General features: G+C 42.6%; 1 protein-coding gene across 1 annotated transcript in view; it reads left to right on the top strand.

Annotated features, from left to right (window-relative positions):
• Positions 1-19,141: 19,141 nt before the first annotated feature.
• The window catches only part of LOC105703733 (mushroom body large-type Kenyon cell-specific protein 1), an 81,441-nt gene continuing 78,512 nt past the window's right edge, over positions 19,142-22,070 (top strand). Inside the window, exon 1 of the mRNA XM_012432333.1 lies at positions 19,142-19,348. Coding sequence (XP_012287756.1) covers positions 19,255-19,348 — 94 coding nt within the window. The 5' untranslated portion in view covers positions 19,142-19,254. The remainder of the gene's footprint in view (positions 19,349-22,070) is intronic.

Raw genomic sequence — 22,070 nt, 5'->3', positions numbered from 1 at the left:
TGCTGCACAAAATCTGGACAAATCGTGAATCGGTACCCTTGTAGTCTTCAACTCCAACTTCTAGAACCCAACTCAACCACCAGATTGCATCCAGACAGGAATCATTACAAACTAAAAGCCGTACAAGTATTCAACTGCGGATATTAGGAATCAAGTTCACTCGAATGATGCCAGTACTCTCAAAGTTGAGCCCCAAAATTCATTTATCGTAAACAGAATTAAATGCAATTCATTTTTGGTACTGCTGGGCAAGATCTGGACAAATCGTGAATCGGTACCCTTGTAGTCTTCAACTCCAACTTCTAGAACCCAACCCAACCACTAGATTGCATCCAGGCAGGAATCACTACAAACTAAAAGTCAACCAGCCGTACAAGTATTCAACTGTGGATATTAGGAATCAAGTTCACTCGAATGATGCCAGTAGCCGGTTTGGGCTGTCGGCCTGCAAGTTTTCCAGCTCCCGCGAATAGCCGAGTTTGGACGTTGGTCAGTGGGGTTTATCCACGAAGCGAGAGTCCATGTTCGGATAGTCGGGCTTGGAATCTTGCAGCCGGTTTCGGATCGGCAAGTGCAAGTTTTTCCTAGGGCACTTATCGAGCTACCTTTTGCCAAAGGAACGCAGGCTGAGACATTCAGGGGCAAGGTTCGTCCTGTGTCAGGAAGATGCATTCGGCAGCCCAGCAAAGAGTTGGTGGCTGGCTAAAATCTAGACTGTAACTACGAGAGATCTGCTGGAAGTGTACCCACTGCATGAAACTCCCGTAATCTTGCTAGTCATGTGTATTCATGTACGCGAAGTCGTATGTAGACAGACATGTAATCACATATGGGTCATGGATGCGTGGCAACGTACGTGGAATCAATAGGACGCAGTGGAGAAGGGTTAGAGCTATACAGCCTATAAAGGTGTATACTCTAGACTCTAAGATCAAGAAGGGTGATTGGGATGCTTGGAAATGTTACTTCAAAGCATAGCTTCCTATTGTTCAGTGAAATATTAGGCTGTTCCAAACGTTCCGTTGTTTTCTGGCAACCTCTTTTTCCGTTTTACTGACTTGATTGACATTGCTTACATTACTAACTGATTAGTGGCTGACGTTACCCTACTAACTTTCAGTCCTCTGCTTGTGACGTGACCTCAAAGTTCACTTATAAAAGCGACAGAACATTTGGAACGACCAAATAACTGAAAGTACCCTGAAAAGAGGAGAACAAAAGACAAACACCAAATCTCCCTCGTACTTCATCCTTGGACCAGATAGGAACTACATGTAGATTGTGAATGACGTTCTTTTGTCAGAGCTTGTTCTTTCCAAAAGGGAGTGTAACCATTAATGGAACATTAAATCGTTCCCAAGAAGTTGTCATCGTCCAGTTTATCGCTCATCACCACGTCGTCCCTTTTTGATAGAAGAACACGGTTTCTAGACGGGAGAAAATTTAAGTGTTCCAAATTCTTATCGCGTCTCCTAGCTATCCTTGGTTCAACAATTTTTCTGCCCTCAATGCCTCCACCACGCTCATCCCGAGGACGATGAAATTACTTTCCTTGGCTCAATATGGCGTTATTGCCCGCCAGGACCTACTCGTGTCAACGGAGCCGCGTTTGGCGGAATTGCAATCAGATCTAAAAACGTGTCAACGGCCACGGTGATCTTGTACGGAAGGCTGTGCGTTCTTTCGCAACGGCTACGGGAAGGCGTAACACTGGCATCAACCACATAAAAACTCTACATATAGATGAATAACGTTCTTTTGTCAAGTCCCGTTCTTTTCGAAAAGGAATTAACCATTAATGGAACGCGTTATTGCCCGCCAGGACCTCCTCGTGTCAACGGAGCCGCATTTGGCGAAATTGCGATCAGATCCGAGATCGTTGTACCAACGCATACAAATTCTACATCCAGATCGTGAATTACGTTCTTTTGTCAGGTCTCGTTCTTTTCGAAAAAGAATTAACCATTAATGGAACGCGTTATTGCCCGCCAGGACCTCCTCGTGTCGACTGAGCCGCATTTGGCGGATTTGCGATCAGATCCGAGATCGTTGTATCAACGCATACAAACTCTACATACAGACGTTCTTTTGTCAAGCCTCGTTCTTTTCAAAAGGGAGTTAATCATTAATGAATCGCGTTATTGCCCGCCAGGACCTCCTCGTGTCGACGGAGCTACATTTGGCGGAATTGCGATCAGATCCGAGATCGTTGTATCAACGCATACAAATTCTACATCCAGATCGTGAATAACGTTCTTTTGTCAGGCCTCGTTCTTTTCGAAAGGAAGTTAACCATTAATGGAACGCGTTATTGCCCGCCAGGACCTCCTCGTGTCGACTGAGCCGCGTTTGGAGGATTTGCAATCAGATCTAAGAACGTTGTGTCAACGGCCACGGTGATCTTGTACGGAAGGCTGTGCGTTCTTTCGCAATGGCATCGGGAAGGGAACGGGAACGGCGTAACACTGACATCAACCGTTGGTCGGTCAACTGGCATCAACTAGGCTAGTCAGTTGCTGGAATCATGCGAGCGAGAAAGACCACGACCCTGATGGCGCTGCTTGCCTTTCGATCCCCTCCACTCGTTTCCATTCCCCTCCTCGTCTCTTGTTAGATTGCACTGGCCGATGCGTACAGAGCCAAGCAATGCACGCGACTCTCGGTGCAATCGATCTCTCGGTGCGCCTCGGCCCTCCCCACCGATCCATGGATCTGAACCAGCACTTTTCATAAGTTTGAGTTAAATGCAACGTTGTACGACGTTTGAGGACGACTATGTTTTTTCTGTGGTGCCTGGACATCAGCTTCAACAACATTTATTGGCAATAATCATGTTCTGTATCAAATTTTAAGTAGTTTGAGTTAAACGCAACGTTTTACGACGTTTAGGGACGACTATGCTTTTTCTGTGAGGTTCAGCTAAGCCAAAATGTTGATAACACCCTGACTTCATTGATTGTGGCCTTCGGTTCTTGTATCGGCTTTAACAACATTTATTGGCAACAATTATGTTTTGTATCAAATTTTAAGTAGTTTGAGTTAAATCCAAGGTTTTATACACGTGGAACGGAAAATCCGCGTAAATTGTGGGACGACTATTTTTTTTTCTGCGGGGCCTAGATAAGCCAAAATGTTGATAACACCCTGACTTCATTGATTGTGGCCTTCAGTTCTTGTATCGGCTTTAACAACTTTTTTTGGCAATAATCATGTTCTGTATCAAATTTTAAGTAGTTTGAGTTAAATGCAACGTTTTACGACGTTCAGGGACGACTATGATTTTTCTATGGTGCCTAGACATCAGCTTCAACAACATTTATTGGCAATAATCATGTTCTGTATCAAATTTTAAGTAGTTTGAGTTAAATGCAACGTTTCACGACGTTTAGAGACGACTATGCTTTTTCTGTTGGGCCCAGCTAAGCCAAAATGTTGATAACACCCTGACTTCATTGATTGTGCTCTTCAGTTCTTGTATCGACTTTAACAACATTTATTGGCAATAATCACGTTCTGTATCAAATTTTAAGTAGTTTGAGTTAAATGCAAGGTTTTATACACGTGGAACGGAAAATCCGCGTAAATTGAGGGATGACTGTGTTTTTTCTGTGGGGTCTAGATAAGCCAAAATGTTGATAACACCCTGACTTCATTGATTGTGGCCTTCAGTTCTTGTATCGGCTTTAACAACATTTATTGGCAATAATCATGTTCTGTATTAAATTTTAAGTAGTTTGAGTTAAATGCAACGTTTCACGACGTTTAGGAACGACTATGCTTTTTCTGTGGTGCCCAGCTAAGCCAAAATGTTGATAACACCCTGACTTCATTGATTGTGGCCTTCGGTTCTTTTATCGGCTTTAACAACATTTATTGGCAATAATAATGTTCTCTATCAAATTTTAAGTAATTTGAGTTAAATACAAGGTTTTACAACGTTTGGGAACGACTATGTTTTTTCTGTGGTGTCCAGCTAAGCCAAAATGTTGATAACACCCTGACTTCATTGATTGTGGCCTTCAGTTCTTGTATCGGCTTTAACAACATTTATTGGCAATAATCATGTTCTGTATCAAATTTGAAGTAATTTGAGTTAAATGCAAGGTTTTATACACGTGGAACGGAAAATCCGCGTAAATTGTGGGACGACTATGTTTTTTTCTGTGGGGCCTAGAAAAGCCAAAATGTTGATAACACCCTGACTTCATTGATTGTGGCCTTCGGTTCTTTTATCGGGTTTAACAACATTTATTGGCAATAATAATGTTCTCTATCAAATTTTAAGTAATTTGAGTTAAATACAAGGTTTTACGACGTTTGGGAACGACTATGCTTTTTCTGTGGGGTTCAGCTAAGCCAAAATGTTGATAACACCCTGACTTCATTGATTGTGGCCTTCAGTTCTTGTATCGGCTTTAACAACATTTATTGGTAATAATCATGTTCTGTATCAAATTTGAAGTAATTTGAGTTAAATGCAAGGTTTTATACACGTGGAACGGAAAATCTGCGTAAATTGTGGGACGACTATTTTTTTTCTGTGGGGCCTAGAAAAGCCAAAATGTTGATAACACCCTAACTTCATTGATTGTGGCCTTCAGTCTCTTCTAATGAAAAGTGTTCCGTAACTTGAGGAAGGTTAGGGAAGACTGCCGTCGTAATGCATAGTGTGTTAACACGTTATGAACACGGACTATTAACCCGTTATGACAGCATATAGGTTGTGAAGGGTGGAAAGGTGACTGTACACGTAATTGGAATACAGCTTGTAATGAAGAAGATAGATTGACAAGTGCAATAAATACACGATATTCGTCAAGTTGAATGGCGATGATTGTAATAGGGCATGCCTCTTTAGAACGACCATTACTGAACTAAAAAGCCCATTTGTTTCCAGAACCTGCTGTTGACGTAAATGAATTTGACAGACATACAGGTGCATTTGGCGTTATTGTCAGCGGTTGCATGATTTTCGTATAAGATGTAACTCATCTGCAATGCATTCGAAACATTCCGTATTATACAATATTAAGTACACAGTCCCATTCTTAAGATTTTCGAAACACTCTCTCGGTATTATTCGCAAGTACCTATTGTGGTATTATACGTCTGCAATCCATTGTTGGAGGTACATGACGATATATTATCTTCAGGCACTTGGGAAAGTTCCTAAACTTTGTGAAGAAGAAATCGGTGGAAGATGTTAATGATCAGTAAAGGTTTAATAAACTAGAAAAAAAGAATGGTATATAAACTAGTAATGTCTAGTTGAATGCATTGTTGCGGTGCGATCAAAGGCCGGGGTTGCAAAATATTAAAAAGTGATATTGTACCAAGGGGGTTTAATGGAAAGGTAGAAAAAATAATAGGTAAATTAGTGAGTGAATAAATCAGTAAATTAATATAAAATCTGTGAACTGTTTTATAGTCTTAGAGAGGCAGGGGGAATTGTCCTGAAATATATAAGACGTACACAGTTGAAAAAATGAGATAATTTTAAAACACTTTTGTTGAACGACATCTTGATATGGTGTACTAATTTTCTAAGACATTTTTATTAAAAATGTATAACTTACAAAATTTGGTGTATACATTCAGTAAATTCAGTACATTGGTGTCTGAATTTCCCAATACAATTTCCTGAAATTATAACGTGACGATATAAAATTGTAAATTTAGGAATCTATAATAAATATGTACTAATTCTCTGGTAAGACGTCGAATTTATAATTAGGGTATTCACTCAGAAAATCATGGATTTAAATGCTCAAATTCGTGGGGAGATCAGCTGGAAATCGCAAGCAGAAATCGCTGGAAATCTTTGGAAATCACCGAAACAATGTCACAATTTTAAGGCCGAACGTCACCAGTTATCTAATTACATTGTTATTTATCATATGAAACCAAAGGCAATCGGCTCTCAAAGAAGGTTTCCATTATCAATATGACACAAATATTTCTTCCTTGTCGAAATAACAAAAATGTTTCAGCACAGAAACGTTGCTGACCCATTTTCAGGTGTTCACCCCTCGGTCTATTCGTTATCAATATGACAAAAATGTTTCTTCCTTGACGAAATAGCAAAAATGTTTCTGCACAGAAACGTTGCTGGTCCATTTTCAGGTGTTCACCCCTCGGTCTTTTCGTTATCAATATGACAAAAGTGTTTCTTCCTCGTCGATGTAACAAAAATGTTTCAGCACAGAAACGTTGCTGACCCATTTTCAGGTGTTCATCTCTCGTCTTTTTTCGCTATCAACATGACAAAAATGCATCTTCCTCCTCGACATAACAAAACAGTCACTGCACAGAAATGTTGCTGGCCCATTTTCCGATCTTCACGTTTTTACCAACAAGTAAAATTTCTTACCAAGCCGAAGAATCCCTCTTCCGCGGGAAGCACCATTCCCAAATCGGGCGGCACCATCGGGACGACGCTACCTCCCCTCGTGGCGCCGCGGCGCCTCTAAGAGATCGCAGCGCGCCTCCACCACGCGTCCCATACAGAAGTAGTTACTAAGCTAACAAGCTACTTGTTTCGCGAATCCGCGAGCTTGGAAAGTGCCCTCGACAGACGCTCCGGCAATAGCGCCCTTAATAATAGGGGTTGTTCCACAAGCGCGGGGGGTAAACCCCCAAACCGAAGAATCCCTCCCCCCCACCCCGCCGCCAATTAAACGAGCCCCGACCCCCGCGGACACCTTCGAAAAGCGGCCCCACCCCGAAAAACCGAGCCCCAAAAGCCTAATTAACCGGGTGGAGAACAAAGAGACTCCGAGAAAAGGTAACCGCCTTTTCCCAAGCGCCGCTCTCGGTGTACCCCCGCCCACTTAACCCCCCCGGGGGGTCCCAATCCCAACATTTACCCACAAACTCCCGAAAAGCGCTTTTTCTTTCACCCCCATGTCCCGCCTCGCCCAGCGGACGCGCACTTCATGGGGTGGAATCTTGGCGGGGGGAGGATAAATCGGAAACCGGGAGAGAGCGCGAAGTGGGAGGGGGGGGGTACGTACGTACACGCCGGGGGCCCCGGGGGGGTGGACGCGCAAAAGGTGGAGGCGGCGGAGGCGGCCGTAAGGGAGGAAGCACGTAAAACAAAGTAACGACGAAATGCACTCCCCCCGCCGCCGCCCTCTCCTCCTCCTCCCTACCCCCCTCCCGGTTATTANGCCAACCCCCCCAACCCCCTCCGCGAGCTCGAAATTAAACGCGGCAAGGACCTACGCCCGGGATCGCCCTTTGTCTCCGGATGCGGTTCCGCTTCCGGCCGCCCCGCCCGACCTGCCGAGACTGCCCGGAAAATAGCTGACGAAGGGAGAAGGGCGAGATTACCCGGAGAGATTTTTGGAGTTTTGAGGAGGGGGGGTGGTTTCTTGTACTTTTGGATGGACGATGTGAGGGGGGCTGGTGGGGTTCGGAGGGATATTTAGACTTCTTAGGGAAGGATTCGGAAACCGACTTTTAGGTGTTTGAGTGATATAAGGTCCTGCGATGGATTCGACGTTTTCTCCGGATGCGGTTCCGCTTCCAGCCGCCCCACCCGACATGCCGTGACTGCCCGGAAAATAACTCATGGCGCGAGATTTTTGGAGTTTTCTGGAGAGAGGGAGGGAGGTCTCTTATGATGATCGAATTGAGGGTGGGACTGGTGGGGTTCAAATGAATTTTTGGATTGCTTAGGAAGAGATTCGAATTTTGAAGGGTTTCTTATACTTTTGGAAGATTGAATCGAGAGTGGGACTGATGGGGTTCAAATGAATTTCTAGATTTCTGAGGAAGAGAATTTCGAATAGTTTCTTAAACTTTTGGATGATTGAATTCAGAGTGGGACTGGTGGGGTTCAAATGAATGTCTAGACTTCTTAGGAAGGGATTCGAATTTCGAAAGGTCTCTTACAATTTTAGATAATTGAATCGAGAGTAAGACTGGTGGGGTTCAAATGAATTTCTGGGGTCCAAATTCTAGGCTTCTTAGGAAGGGATTCGAATTTCGAAGGGTTTCTCATACTTTTGAATGAATGAATTCAGAGTGGGACTGGTGGGATTCAAATGAAATTCTAGGCTCCTTAGGAAGGGATTCGAATTTCGAATGGTTTCTCATACTTTTGAACGATTGAATTCAGAGTGGGACTGGTGGGATTCAAATGAATTACTAGGCTTCTTAGGAAGGGATTCGAATTTCGAAGGGTTTCTCATACTTTTGAATGATTGAATTCAGAGTGGGACTCATGGAGTTCAAACGAATTTCTAGATTTCTTAGGATGGAATGCATAACCTACTTTCCGATAATTTGAATCATAAAAAATGAAATTGGCTTTATATGTGTTAAACAGCCTGTAGAACTTTTTTCAAGCAGACGAGTTCCATTTGTCTTAAAGCTCACATTGACTCCCCATTGTTTTAAGTTTCTTCAAGCGAATATATCGCTTTCAACACAACGCTATGAACTTATCCAATATTCTGTGTCTTTTCACGTTACAAATAGTCTTGAGAAAGTTCTATATTCTATTAGTGAACTCGGAAGACATATAATAATTAAATTAATGAACTTCCCATAAAGTGGGAGTGGAGGTAGGAAAATAATTTGGAAAAATTACAATTTCTCTTTAATCCGAATAAACGAGGAAAGAAAATCTGGCCCGACTAGTGTCTTAACAAATGAAGGGTACATAAACAAAATTTTTGTTGCACTTCTGATGTTTATTCAAAGTCCATTGTTCCTATCGGTGGACCCGGGAAGAGACGTAATTATTATGTAAATGAAGTTTGCGCAAAAGGAGAGTACAGGAAAAGTATTAATTTTTCAAAATTACTGTTTCCGCTTAATCTCAATAAACGAGAGGACAAAGAAAATCCGGCTCGGCAAACTAGGGAAATAATTTTTTTTTCGACCTCCCGGAGCTTCGAGCTGAACACGAGTGACTTTTATGAACTGTTGTTTTCTGCTGATATTAATAAGCAAGCTCTTTGCACCTGCCCGACATTTTTTCCCTTCACCCCCGGAGCTTGAAATTAAACGTGGTGGGAAACAGCACTCTCAGCACCGGTCTTGGAACCTTTTCTTTCCGGTGATGGTTCCGCTTCCGGTTCCTTCCTAAAGTCCAACTCCACGTCTGGAACCTCTTTCAACATTCATGTATTAACTAAACAGCTGAAACATCCCAAGAGTGCATTTAACAAATTTATAACAAATAAAAAGAGTCGAGAAACTTATATTAAATCCTCAGAAACCACGACACAAAGTCAAAATCGAATAACAAAGAGACATTAACATCCCAAGAGTGCATTTAAAAAATTCATAACAAATAAAAAGTGTCGAGAAACTTATATTAAGTCCTCAGAAACCACGACACAAAGTCAAAATTGAATAACAAAGAGACATTAACATCCCAAGAATGCATTTAACAAATTTATAACAAATAAAAAGAGTCGATAAACTTATATTAAATCCTCACAAACCACGACACAAAGTCAAAATCGAATAACAAAGTACTTGTGTAAATATCGTGACAAATTCATTGTACATAAATCGTGTAAAAGTGCTAATTCCTCAAAATGTCGTTGGTTTTCATAACATGCAATTATAAATAAATAAATTTAAAAAAACCTTCACCCCTTGAATGTGGACCATATTGAGGATTGATATTAACATTATAAAAATACATTATTAAGCGCAACGGAACTAATACACCGGAATAATTTATCGATGGCGTCAATAAATTTCGACAGAGTCAAAAAACAAAATCTCCAAGTTTATGAAAATTTCGGAGAACTCAGACCCTGAGAAAATCGTACTTCTTTTAAGTGAATGTCGGCGCTCAGAGTTTGATCCCATTAGGCGTGCCAGAAAATTCGAAATTGGGGGAGAAATTGGAATTTCCCTCGTCTAGTAAACCCCGAAAAGGAACGCTTCGAGTATTTCGAGAGTTCGTTCCTTTGAAAACCGCGTGATTTCGAAATTAAACGCGAAAATGTCCTTCAGAAATCCCGCTCCACTTCGGATCAAAGTTAATTAGCAATTCGGCCAAGTCATTTAAAATAAAATCTTCAAAAAACTGCTTGGCGTAAGCAACGAAATTATGGGTTCAATATTTCCTAAATATTCCCCACTATTTTCCTAAATAATCGATTTTTATTTCGCATTACTTAGTTGAATTTCTTCCCCTTCGGAGGTGGAAATTTCTTTCTATTTCCGCATAATTCGCAGCGGCGGAAACGTTAGTTAATAAAACGAAAGTTAATTAGCAATTCCACCAAGTCGTTTAAAAATAAAATCTTCAAAAAAGAAATTTCTTTCAATTTCCGCATTATTCGCCGCGCCGGAAACGTTAGTTAATAAAACGAAAGATAATTAGCAATTCCAGCAAGTCGTTTAAAAATAAAATCTTGAAAAACCTCTCGGCGTAAACAACGAAATTATGGGTTCAATATTTCCTAAATATTCCCTAATATTTTCCTAAATAGTGGATTTTTATTCCGCGTTACTTAGTTAAATTTCTTCCCCTTCGGAGGTGGAAATTTCTTTCAATTTCCGCATTATTCGCCGCGCCGGAAACGTTAGTTAATGAAACGAAAATTAATTAGCAATTCCAGCAAGTCGTTTAAAAATAAAATCTTCATAAAACTTCCCGGCGTAAGCAGCTAAATTATGGGTTCAATATTTCCTAAATATTCCCCAATATTTTCCTAAATAGTGGATTTTTATTCCGCGTTACTTAGTTGAATTTCTTCCCCTTCGGAGGTGGAAATTTCTTTCAATTTCCGCATTATTCGCCGCGGCGGAAACGCTCAAAGACGGAGCTGAAGCCGGGACTTTTTGTGTTTACGGCTCGAAATAAAAATCGGGCGTAAAAGTGCGCTTAAAGCATTTTACAGTTTGTTTTCTTCAACGCCTGGCGCTCTCGAAATTAAACGCGGCGAAGACCGCTCCGGATTCCGCTTTGTTTCCGCCCAGGCCGATGTTGGCTCGCAATTCCGCCCACTCGCGTAAAAAAATAGTACATTAAGGAAACCACCCTAAAGAAGCAATATTACTGCCGGGAAAAAATTAAACATCCAGCGTTTTCTAAATCTCGTTTCCACGGTGTCCTCTGTGAAGGAGCACTCACGGAAACTTGAGTGATTAATTCAAGTTTCATTCAGGCTGGGTGTTTCCTTTTTCCAAAAAATCTCCTGAATGGAGGTAAAATGTTTGAGTAAGAGACACTTTCAAAAGGAAATTTCCCAGCACGACTGTAATATAGCTGGTTGAGAAATTAAATGTTTCATAATTTCGAAAATTTCTTGAAATATCGATTTCTTAGCATTGTTTATTTCTATTCAATGTTTTGCCCAATTTCAATTAGAAAAGAGCTGGTCATATGTCCGGACATCTAGCCTTTGAGTGGATATACAATAAACTTCATAGATATCTATATATATCTTACATACGTTCTGTAAACATTTGTATACGTTTAATTTACGGATATTCCACGTTCGGCGGTGCCTGAGTAACAAAAATTTGTCTGCATTAACAATATCAATGACGAAGCCTGATCCCTAATTTCTTGATGCACAGAAAATATATAATAGCCTTTGAATGTATCTAAAATAGAGTTCATAAATATCTATATATATCTTACATACGTTCAGTAAACATTTGTATACGTTTAATTTACGGATATTCCACGTTCGGCGATGCCTGAGTAACAAAAATTTGTCTGCATTAACAATATCAATGACGAAGCCTGATCCCTANGTAGACTATCTATTGTAGATATTTACGACATATATATTACAAATACATATAAATATCTATAGACCATCTATTGTAGATATGTACGATATACATATTACGTACCATGTCCGGGCATCTAGCCTTTGAGTGGATCTACAATAGAATTCATAGATATCTACATAAATCTTACATACGTTCAGTAAACATTTGTATACGTTCAATTTACGTATATTCCACGTTCCGCGGTACTTGGGCTATTACGAACTCTTTGTTGCCGCCTGGGTGGAAGTTCACCTATTCTCTTTGAAATCTCAACTTCCTAAAATCTTTCGACCAGAACCACTAACGAGGGGATTCCGAGCGGGGAGGTATTTATTTATCCCCCGTTCGGTGCAATTTTCAAATTGTAATGCGAGTGCGAAGTCGGCCAGCGAGAGAAAATTACGCCTGGAGTGTCTCTACAGAGACTTGTATCCAGTTTCATTGACTCAGCAGCACAAGGAATCCAGAAAAGAAGGGTTTCCCTCTTTTCCTTTTCCTTCCTCCCTGCATGTTTCACACAATCTAGCACACGGACCCGGCCAAAGCAATGGTTACGGAACTAATTTGAATATTAAAGTGGACATTAAAGGTGGAGCACCCGGAGATCCAGCGCACCCCATTTGACGTTATTAAGATCTGAATTAATGTTTTGAGACGTCCCGTCCTCCGAAGTAGGTACCTTGTCATTTTGCAAATTGTTGCTGCACTTGTCCAGCATTGCTTGTCGTCGCTAAATAGAGGTGAGGTACCCCAGCATCCCTGCATCTTGAATAAATTTCTCACCAGTGGTTAAACAGGTTACATTAATTTATTTAAATGATACCTCGAGCAAAAATAGAAGATGAGGTACTCCAATGTTCCAGAATCTTGAATTCTAATGATTAAACAGGATGGGTTTATTTGTTTAAAGGATAGTTAAGAAACTAGGGGAAAATAATGACAGGATAGTAAGTTCCGTTCTAGGATTGGCCTAATAAGATCATCATTCTTCGTCATCTAGTTTCCTAAAATAACCACTTATAATCTAAGAGTACAAACTGCAATCTATTCCAGGATTGGCATATTAAGAACATCAATTCGTGTCATCAAGTATTTATAAACTATTCATGACTTCCAAATAGAAAACAATTACAGTCTAATTCAGAATTGACCTAATAAAATCATTCTGCATCATCAACAAGTTACCCAAAACTGTTCATGACCTACAAGTAAAAGAAAAATGCACTCATTATCCCAAGATTGGCCTAATAAAGTCATTCTGCATCATCAACAAGTTGCCTAAAACTGTTCAGAACAATGCACTCACTATTCCAAGATTGGCCTTATAAAATCATTAACAAGTTGCCTGAAACTGTTCATGACCTACAAGTAAAAGAACAATGCACTCGGTATTCCAAGATTGGTCTAATAAGATCATTCTGCATCATCAAGTTGCTTAAAACTGTTCATGACCTACAAATAAAAGAACAATGCACTCACTATTCCAAGATTGGTCTAACAAAATAATTCTGCATCATCAACAAGTTCCCTGAGACCGTTTAAGAATAAAAAACAAACGCTGCCTATCCCAAGACTGGTCTAATATGAACATTATCTCGCAACATCAACAAGTTGCCTAAAACTGTTCATGACCTACAAGTAAAAGAATAATGCACTCACTACTCCAAGATTGGCCTAATAAGATCATCATCCCGCCTCATCAACAAGTTCCCTGAAGCCATCCAGCACTTTCCGAGGTCTAACAAAGAGGCCAACTCTTGCAGTAGCCGAAAGAGGTCACAGAATGTAGCCATAACCTAAAAGTAGAAGTAAGGAGTGGAAGGTGGAGTCGGGGGAGGGTTGTTTTCTGACGGAAATGCAGACTGTATGTGGAGAGTCAGAAACGAGTGTGCAGTTCCAGGGTTGGTGTAATGGGAAAATCGATTAGGGTGGGGGTTCGCAGGGGGTGGCGGTCGAGTGGAAGATGGCGGAATGGGACGGGGTGGAAGTTGGAGGTGTAAGTATATAGGTATGTGGTGAAATGCGGATAACGGTCGAGTGACGCCACTTCGAGAACGTCGCACGTTCTTCCTCCCCTAGGTGCAGCGTTCAACCCCCAAACCCACCCTCCACCCCTTCCGGAGCTTCTTTGGCTGCGATCCACAGATTTAAATGGAATTATTAAGAAGTAATTAAAAAATGATGACACTTCCCAGTCCAAGACTTTGGTCTTCAAATGGCATTTTCAACCTCTTACTCTGGAGGTGATCAGAGACCATGACTATTAGCACATCATCCTCACTGAAAACATTATTAGGACAAGTAAAATTAATCTAAATATCAAATTTATATCACAAACAATTAACAAAGGATTCTTACTTAAAAGGAAACGGACTCTTGCCAAAGTGTGACCTAGTAGATGACCAGCACGAATTAGGGGTAGCGTAACTTCGGTGGGTGGAAAATGGGTGGTGCAGCCCAAGTACAAGAGCTACGTTAACTTTTCGGATTATTACCATGAAAGTTTAACGTCGAACCTTCGGCATCCGAACTTCAGATGCAACGTACAAGTAATTAAAAAATGATGACACATTTCCCAGTCCAAGACTTTTGCCTTGAAATGGCATTTTGAACCTCTTACTCTGGAGGTGATCAGAGACCATGACTATTAGCACATCATCCTCACTGAAAACATTATTAGGACAAGTAAAATTAATCTAAATATCAAATTTAAATCACAAACAATTAACAAAGGATTCTTACTTAAAAGGAAACGGACTCTTGCCAAAGTGTGACCTAGTAGATGACCAGCACGAATCAGGGGTAGCCTAACTTCGGCGGGAGGAAAGTGGGTGGTGCAGCCCAAGTTCAAGAGCGACATTAACTTTTCGGATTATTACCGTGAAAGTTTAACGTCGAAGCGACGGCATCCGAACTTCGGATGCGACGTTCACGTACTTGGCCTGGTCTGATGTGTGCCATCGAGAGGGAGAGGCCAGAACGCCCTCGCGTGCATGGAATCAGTATGCGTACGTGTACGTACCAAAGCACCGCCGGGGGTGTACACACCCTCGCACCTCCATACGGAGGACCTTACATGTACGAAACATTCGACAGAATCGATCTGTGCCGAGCCATCGCGTTCGCGCGTCCTATTTACAGAGCAGACACTGCGTAGGTGTGATATTAATTGGAAAGAGAGTCGAATCGTTTTCGGCGGACATGTTCTTTTCGAGGGACATCCGGCCGTATCGAAAGCGTTCGCTCGAAAAAATCCATCGTTGTTTCCGACAGGAGATGGCGAAAGCGAAACGCAATCCCAACCTGGGGAAAGTGGAGTTCACGTCCTATCAATTTGCGAATCAATTTTCGGATTTACTTTGAAATGCCTTAACCAAATCCCAACGCCAGCTGAGTTCCTATTATTAATGTCAGGAGATGATATTAGATAATAGATGATGTCAAAAAATTCAATCGACCCAGGGATGAGTTCCCATCATACCCGTCCATCTAAATCGTCTTCTCCAACTTTTGGAAGACTATTTAAACCAATTACAATGAAATAAAATAACCATCCTAAACACGCGTCTCTAAAGTCGTCCTCGAATCCACCCTGAACATATACATATCAAATTTGTGTGTTAGCGGAAAAACCATACAATATGAAGTACCGATCAACACAAATTTACATTATAAATCTATTACACATAGGATCTAAATTTCCAATATATGTTACACATTTTATTTGAAAATATGTTATAAAATTAGTATAACATTGAATGAAACCCCCAACTAATGTGTTATAAAATGATCATATTCTTTGTTTAACAGTGTAGGAAATACATAAGGAACATTTTGTGCTACTAGGGTAGGTCCGCGAAAGTCGCAGCAGGTTTCCGTAGTCGGCAGGTGGGCGGGAGTAACCCGGGGGGTGGCGGCGCTGGCGTCGGCGTCCGTCCCGGTGGACGAAGGTGACGGCGTCGGCGGCGCGGAGATTCCACGTCGGACTAAGGGTCGTCCGCGTGGGGCGTCGGTGGGTGGTCGGGGGTGGTAGATGCGCGGCGCCAGTGGTTTGGGTCGCTGCAGGTGAAGGCGCGAGGGGAAGGGCAGGTGGAAAGGACGACGGGGGTGGGTGGGTCGCGGGGTGGATGAAAGGACGCTTACCAGCTACTACCTATTGATCGCCAATTCTTTTTCTCTTGTTGCATATTAGGGGCACTCTGCTCCTCTTTCCCTCGGCCTCCTTCCGCCACCCCCTTACCCCGGCGGCGCCCACCCGCCCCCCGCGGCCACGCGAAACCACCCCTACCGCCCCCACCCCCGCGGGCCGCGGACCCGCGAGAGTACCCACCACCACCGCCGCGACGCCACCTCCACCCTCACCTTCGCCACCCCCCACCCACCGACGGACGCTCTTCTTACCGGCAATGTTTCATTTGAGGAAGTACCATTCCGTTTCGGGGACGCTGGACCGGGGTGGGGGACGCGCCCCCGTGGGGGTGCACCCCCCGGAGGGTGGGGCGTCGCGGCGCGTCCAGGAGAGAGGAATAGCTGGTAAACTGGACTGTTTCAACCTGCTGACACTTTTTCGGGACAGGCATTCGAGCTATTGTTCGACTCCTTTGATAAATATACTATCTAAAAAAGTCATACATTTTTAGTGCATAAGGTTGTAATACAGTTATACATTTTATGTCTTAATAGTGAATAGATATACATTTGTTGCGAACTTGTAAATTAATTTACTATTTTATGACATTACGTTATGATTTTGTGAAATTGCGAGGGTAAATTATGTAGTTTATATTCGGAGGTCCCTTAGTACACGTTGTTTATAATTTTCTGGGATGAGTTTTTTTTATTCTATACCAATTTATAGATTTGTAAATGTGGCTTCTGGAATTATTATAAAATTATAATACACGTATTATGTGAAAAAAATGTATTTTTATTATCATTGAGTCATTGAGATTTTCAAGAAATATTTCAAATATCTTCGAATGAAATCTACAAGAGATCTTGAGAAATCTGTCGCTTGAGATTTTTGCAAAGATTACAAAGAAATATTTAGAAATTATTCTATGCTACTAGGGAAGGTACGCAAAGCGATACGATAATCTGCGCATGATTTACAGAATGTGATGTTTGTGGCGTAATAAAGACCAGCAGACGATAATTTTTAATTGCAAAATTTCATCAAGGAGGCGCTCTCGGTACCAGACCATTAAATTGTGGACGATTTCAATACATGGCGTTGTATCTCTTAATATTACTCCATGGTCACAATATAAAGATCGAATGAAGTTAGTAATTAGTCACGCACTTTTTATTTAGCGTGATCCAACATTTATTACTGAAGGTTAAATATTGATTCATGTTCAGTTCAGCAAAATTGAGTTGAATCTCGCGCCAAATATGTATCGAACCGCGGCTTCTTATCTGTGTCGAAAGTTCTGATCGTATTTTTCTGTTCAAGAAAATACGTTTCTGCTCCCCAACGGGTGTCGTATGGATGAGACACCCCTTTAGTACTCTGCCTCTGGTTGCACACCCCTGATGGGGTGGGGGACTCAAAGAAAGATCCTCCACCCACTTACCCTCCCATCCCTTACATGAATGTACTCTCCCCTAACTGGCCGTGAGAATTTAATATACAGAAAGGGGTCCCTAACTAAGGAAATAACTTTCCATGAACAGCTTATCACCCTTCCTTAACAATACGCATTTAGGAATATATTTAAATATTTGCAATCCAGTGTTTTAATTTCTTTTTTTCCCCCCGTAAATGTCTGACATCTCATCCGATTAGGGAATTGTTTATTTAAATCTGACTAATGAGTCGGTAATTATGTAATCGCGTTCAATTAGATTGTGCAAAACGGAGACCTTTTCGTCTGTGACCTTTTTCAGAAGAGGGTGGGTGGGTGGGCGGTGGGTGGTATATAGAGCGAATTAGTGCGGCTTTGCTAGTCTGTATTCGGTGGTGGTAGGTTTGTGCAGCCAACTAAAGCACCTCTAACCAGTTGCGGACGTTAGGAATATGTTTAAATATTGCAATCCAATGTTTTAACTTTTTTATTTCCCTCTGTAAATGTCTGACATCTCAGCCGATTAGTGAATTGTTTATTTAAATCTGACTAATGAGTCGGTAATTATGTAATCGCGTTCAATTAGATTGTGCAAAACGGAGACCTTTTCGTCTGCGACCTTTTTCAGAAGAGGGTGGGTGGGTGGGTGGGCGGTGGGTGGTATATAGAGCGAATTAGTGCGGCTTTGCTAGTCTGTATTCGGTGGTGGTAGGTTTGTGCAGCCAACTAAAGCACCTCTAACCAGTTGCGGACGTTAGGAATATGTTTAAATATTGCAATCCAATGTTTTAACTTTTTTATTTCCCTCTGTAAATGTCTGACATCTCAGCCGATTAGTGAATTGTTTATTTAAATCTGACTAATGAGTCGGTAATTATGTAATCGCGTTCAATTAGATTGTGCAAAACGGAGACCTTTTCGTCTGTGACCTTTTTCAGAAGAGGGTGGGTGGGTGGGTGGGCGGTGGGTGGTATATAGAGCGAATTAGTGCGGCTTTGCTAGTCTGTATTCGGTGGTGGTAGGTTTATGCAACCAACTAAAGCACCTCTAACCAGTTGCGGACGTTAGGAATATGTTTAAATATTGCAATCCAATGTTTTAACTTTTTTATTTCCCTCCGTAAATGTCTGACATCTCAACTGGGTATACCGAATTGTATGAAACTTTACAACGTGAACATGAAGACTAAAAGGAAGGTCTCGACACTCATTCAATTTTATTTCCTTCGAACAATTTTGTAAAATAAGTATAAACAAATTTATAAAAAAATTGAAATTTCATAGGTGTCAGGACTTTCCTTATAGCCTCTATGAAACGAACGTCGGCAACGTATGTACTTAGAAAAACCTTCTTTACCGACGTCGATCAAGTTCCTCGACGTGTATCACTTCACCTTAACTAAAAAAGAAACCACCCGTTGACTGTTCCAGGTGGCGGCTCGACAGAAGGTCCCTCGAAATCGGCGCCATTCGCAGAGGGGTAGCGCGCCAGGCCGGAAGAAGGAGACAGAGGGCGCCACCAGAAGCTCGCGGGACGGAGAAGGACGAGGGCCTTGGAGCGAGCTCGAGCGAGTGCGGGTAGGCGCGCGTGCGCATACGCCCTAACCCACCCGGCCGCGCGCGCGCTCACCGACACGCGCCGCCACCCCTCTCGGCGACACGGCGACGCTCCGCGCCCCCCCACCGCCCGGGCGCACGTTACGTCACGCGTGACGTCACGAGTGGCGCGCGCGCGCGCGAACACGCGCCGGGCACGCGGCCGGCCCCGGACCGAGGGCGAGCGCGGGGGAGGGAGAGGGGCGCGCTGCACTTCCTGCCTCGGCGCCGCGCGCGCGCACTCGCGCGCCAGACGCGGCCACGCACGCCACGCGGGAACACCAGGCACCACCCGGCCCGCACCCCCGCACACATCCTAAGATGTGATTTCAAAAATGGCGGATTGCCCCTATGCCCGCTGCATACAGGAACGCAGACACATTCGACGGGAGCTGCTGCGATGGACAAAGAATATGGTCTTCGTAGTCGGTGAGTAGACGCACCGCCTGGGGTGGGGGCGAGTTATGCAACCCCTGTACCCCGGGGATGTCACGTAAGTGCGAGCACTGACGAAATCGATGCTACCCACGCAGATTGGGCTTGCCTAGGGAATCTGGGGTACCAGTTGATGCGGGGATGCGCGACTGGACGGAGCACTTCTTCGGGGATGGAGTCACGCCGGTTGGGGAGAAGTTATGGGGATCCGCATCCGTGGGGATGGTTGTCATCGGCACTTTTTATCGTGCCGTTGATGGAGCCTCGTGAGGACGTAGGGAACGAATTCCGAGGGTCGGGGGTTGAACACTTGGTGAGCGGATATTAAAAAATGTCTGACGTTATTTGGGGCCGTGGATTTCGGACGTGGGCATGGTAGTGGTTTTTGGATTACTGGGGTGATTCGACGAGGTTAGAGTTTTGCTATTGCTGAAGGACTAATTTCAACGTTTTGGACAAACGGGGGAGAAATTGGACTTTGCGGGTTTTCGACTGCGCTGATGGTGAATTTGATGTTGGTGTTATTTGTGTGTCTTTTCGTTGTCTTAAGAATGTATGATGGCTCACTCTGCCGGTTTAGGGACTACGCCTTTCTAGTTTTGTTGGTATTACCGTCCCAAGTATTTTAAGCAACGTCAGTATTAATAGAATGAATCGAGAGGATCGGGGGTTTAACACTTGATGAGCAGATGTTAAAAAACGTCTCAAATTGCTCGAGGTCGTGGATTTCGGACGTGGGCATGTTAGTGGTTTTCGGATCACTAGGCTGGCCCAACGAATTTAAAGTTTTGCTATTGCTGGCGAATCAATTTCAACATTTTGGCCAAACCGGGGAGAAATTGGACTTCGCGGGTTGTAGACTGCGCTGATGGTGAATTTGATGTTGGTGTTATTTGTATGTCTTTTCGTTGTCTTAATAATGTATGACGGCTCACTCTGCCGGTTTAGGGACTACGCCTTTCTAGTTTTGTTGGTATTACCGTCCCAAGTATTTTAAGCAATGTCAGTTTTAGTATCGAGAGGGTCGGGGGTAGAGCAGTTGATGAGCGAATATTAAAAAACGTTTCAAATTATTTGAAGTCGTGGATTTCGGACGTGGGCATGTTAGTGGTTTTTGGATCACTGGGCTGGCCCAACGACTTTAAATTTTTGCTGATTGTTGATTAAGAGTAATTAATAATATTTTGTACAATTTCATTGACTCGGGTCCAGTTTCCTCGTTGAAGAAGTGATTCCTTTATTGCAACAATTCCATCCTGAAATATCTTTAAGGTGATATGAAAGTGGCATCTATGAGGTCAATAGTTTACATCGCTTTCCTTCAAACTGGATATCCGAATCGTTTGAAATTTTACCACGAGAATATGAAGACCCGAAGGAAAATCCTGGCGTCCATGAAATGTAATGTTTTCAATTTATTTATTAGAATTTTATAAACTCTTGATAAAGAATGAAATTCCATGAGTCTCAGGACCTTCCCTAGGGCCCCATATTCACATGGGAAATTCTTTAATACTTCCCCGGGTCATTTTCGACGTAAAAAATATATTTCCCCGTGTTGCGCATTGCGACGTAAGATCTTACCCGCCATGCGGCACACAAAGGACGAATTTCCCGTGGCGGAGGGATTAGGGGGGAAAAAAGGAGAGACGCGTGCACGGCAATTGTGAAAACGCGTGGCGAGCATGTGAGTCGGCATCGGTGGCGCTGGTGTTGGTGCATCGGCCGGGAGTGGTGGTGGGGGTAAGGGAGATGCACCCTGCCCCGCGCCTCAGTCGACGCGCGCGCGCCCTTGCGCGTGCACGTGTCGATGTAGGTTCCTCCCGGTCGCGGGTCGGTGGGACCTGTTGCGAACCGGGAAACGCCGGATCCTGGCTGACTGCTCGCCGGCCGTATCTCCTGCGGATCACAGCTGTATCCCGCATCGCGCGCTCCACTTGGCGCGGCGTCAACGCGGAAAGGCACTACTGTTACCGTTTCCGCGCCGGGGTAGGAGAGATGTTTGGCAACGTTAATATTACACCGGGGATTCTAACTTGTCTACCGTGATTACATTGTACGTATGGAATATTATCCCACCGATAAAAGGTTACTTATACAGAGATTAAAATCCTACGTCAGGTACCCAGGCAACCCATGAAGTGGAATATACGTAAATTAATCGTCTAAATTAGGTCTATAGGTATAGCAAATGTATATCGTCTATCATCCACCTAAAGAAATATCTAAGGGATGTATATAAATATATGCATATTGTAGATGAAAATTATATATCCACTAATGATTTACAAATATCTACATATCTCTTGACGCATACAAAATATGTAATAGCTCTAGTAGACGTCTACCAAAGGTTAATGAACATCGTTGAAAATATGTTTAGAAATATAAAAATACACCTCATGTGACCTGACATTTTTCGTACATACTTAATGTTTATATCCAAATTCCAACTTGATAAAACTGTACTGAACAAGTTCTCAAACAGACTCTGCTCGAAAAGTGTTATGAATTTAATTTTTTTTACAAATACGTATGAATATCTATGGACCATCTATTGAAGATTTCTATGATATATATATATTACGTACCATGTCCGGACATCTAGACTTTGAGTGTATATAAAATAGATACCCGAAATCGAGCAATAAACTCTAATCGCGGATTAAATTAACCCTTAATTTTAAGGGTAACCACCCAAAATCGATCAACTAAC

This window comes from Orussus abietinus, unplaced genomic scaffold (assembly GCF_000612105.2).
Source record: "Orussus abietinus isolate OABI.00-Male unplaced genomic scaffold, Oabi_2.0 scaffold121, whole genome shotgun sequence".
Classification (NCBI taxonomy): Eukaryota; Metazoa; Arthropoda; class Insecta; order Hymenoptera; family Orussidae; genus Orussus; species Orussus abietinus.
The sequence above is the reverse complement of the archived record's forward strand: the minus strand, read 5'-3'. Positions and strand labels throughout refer to the sequence as shown.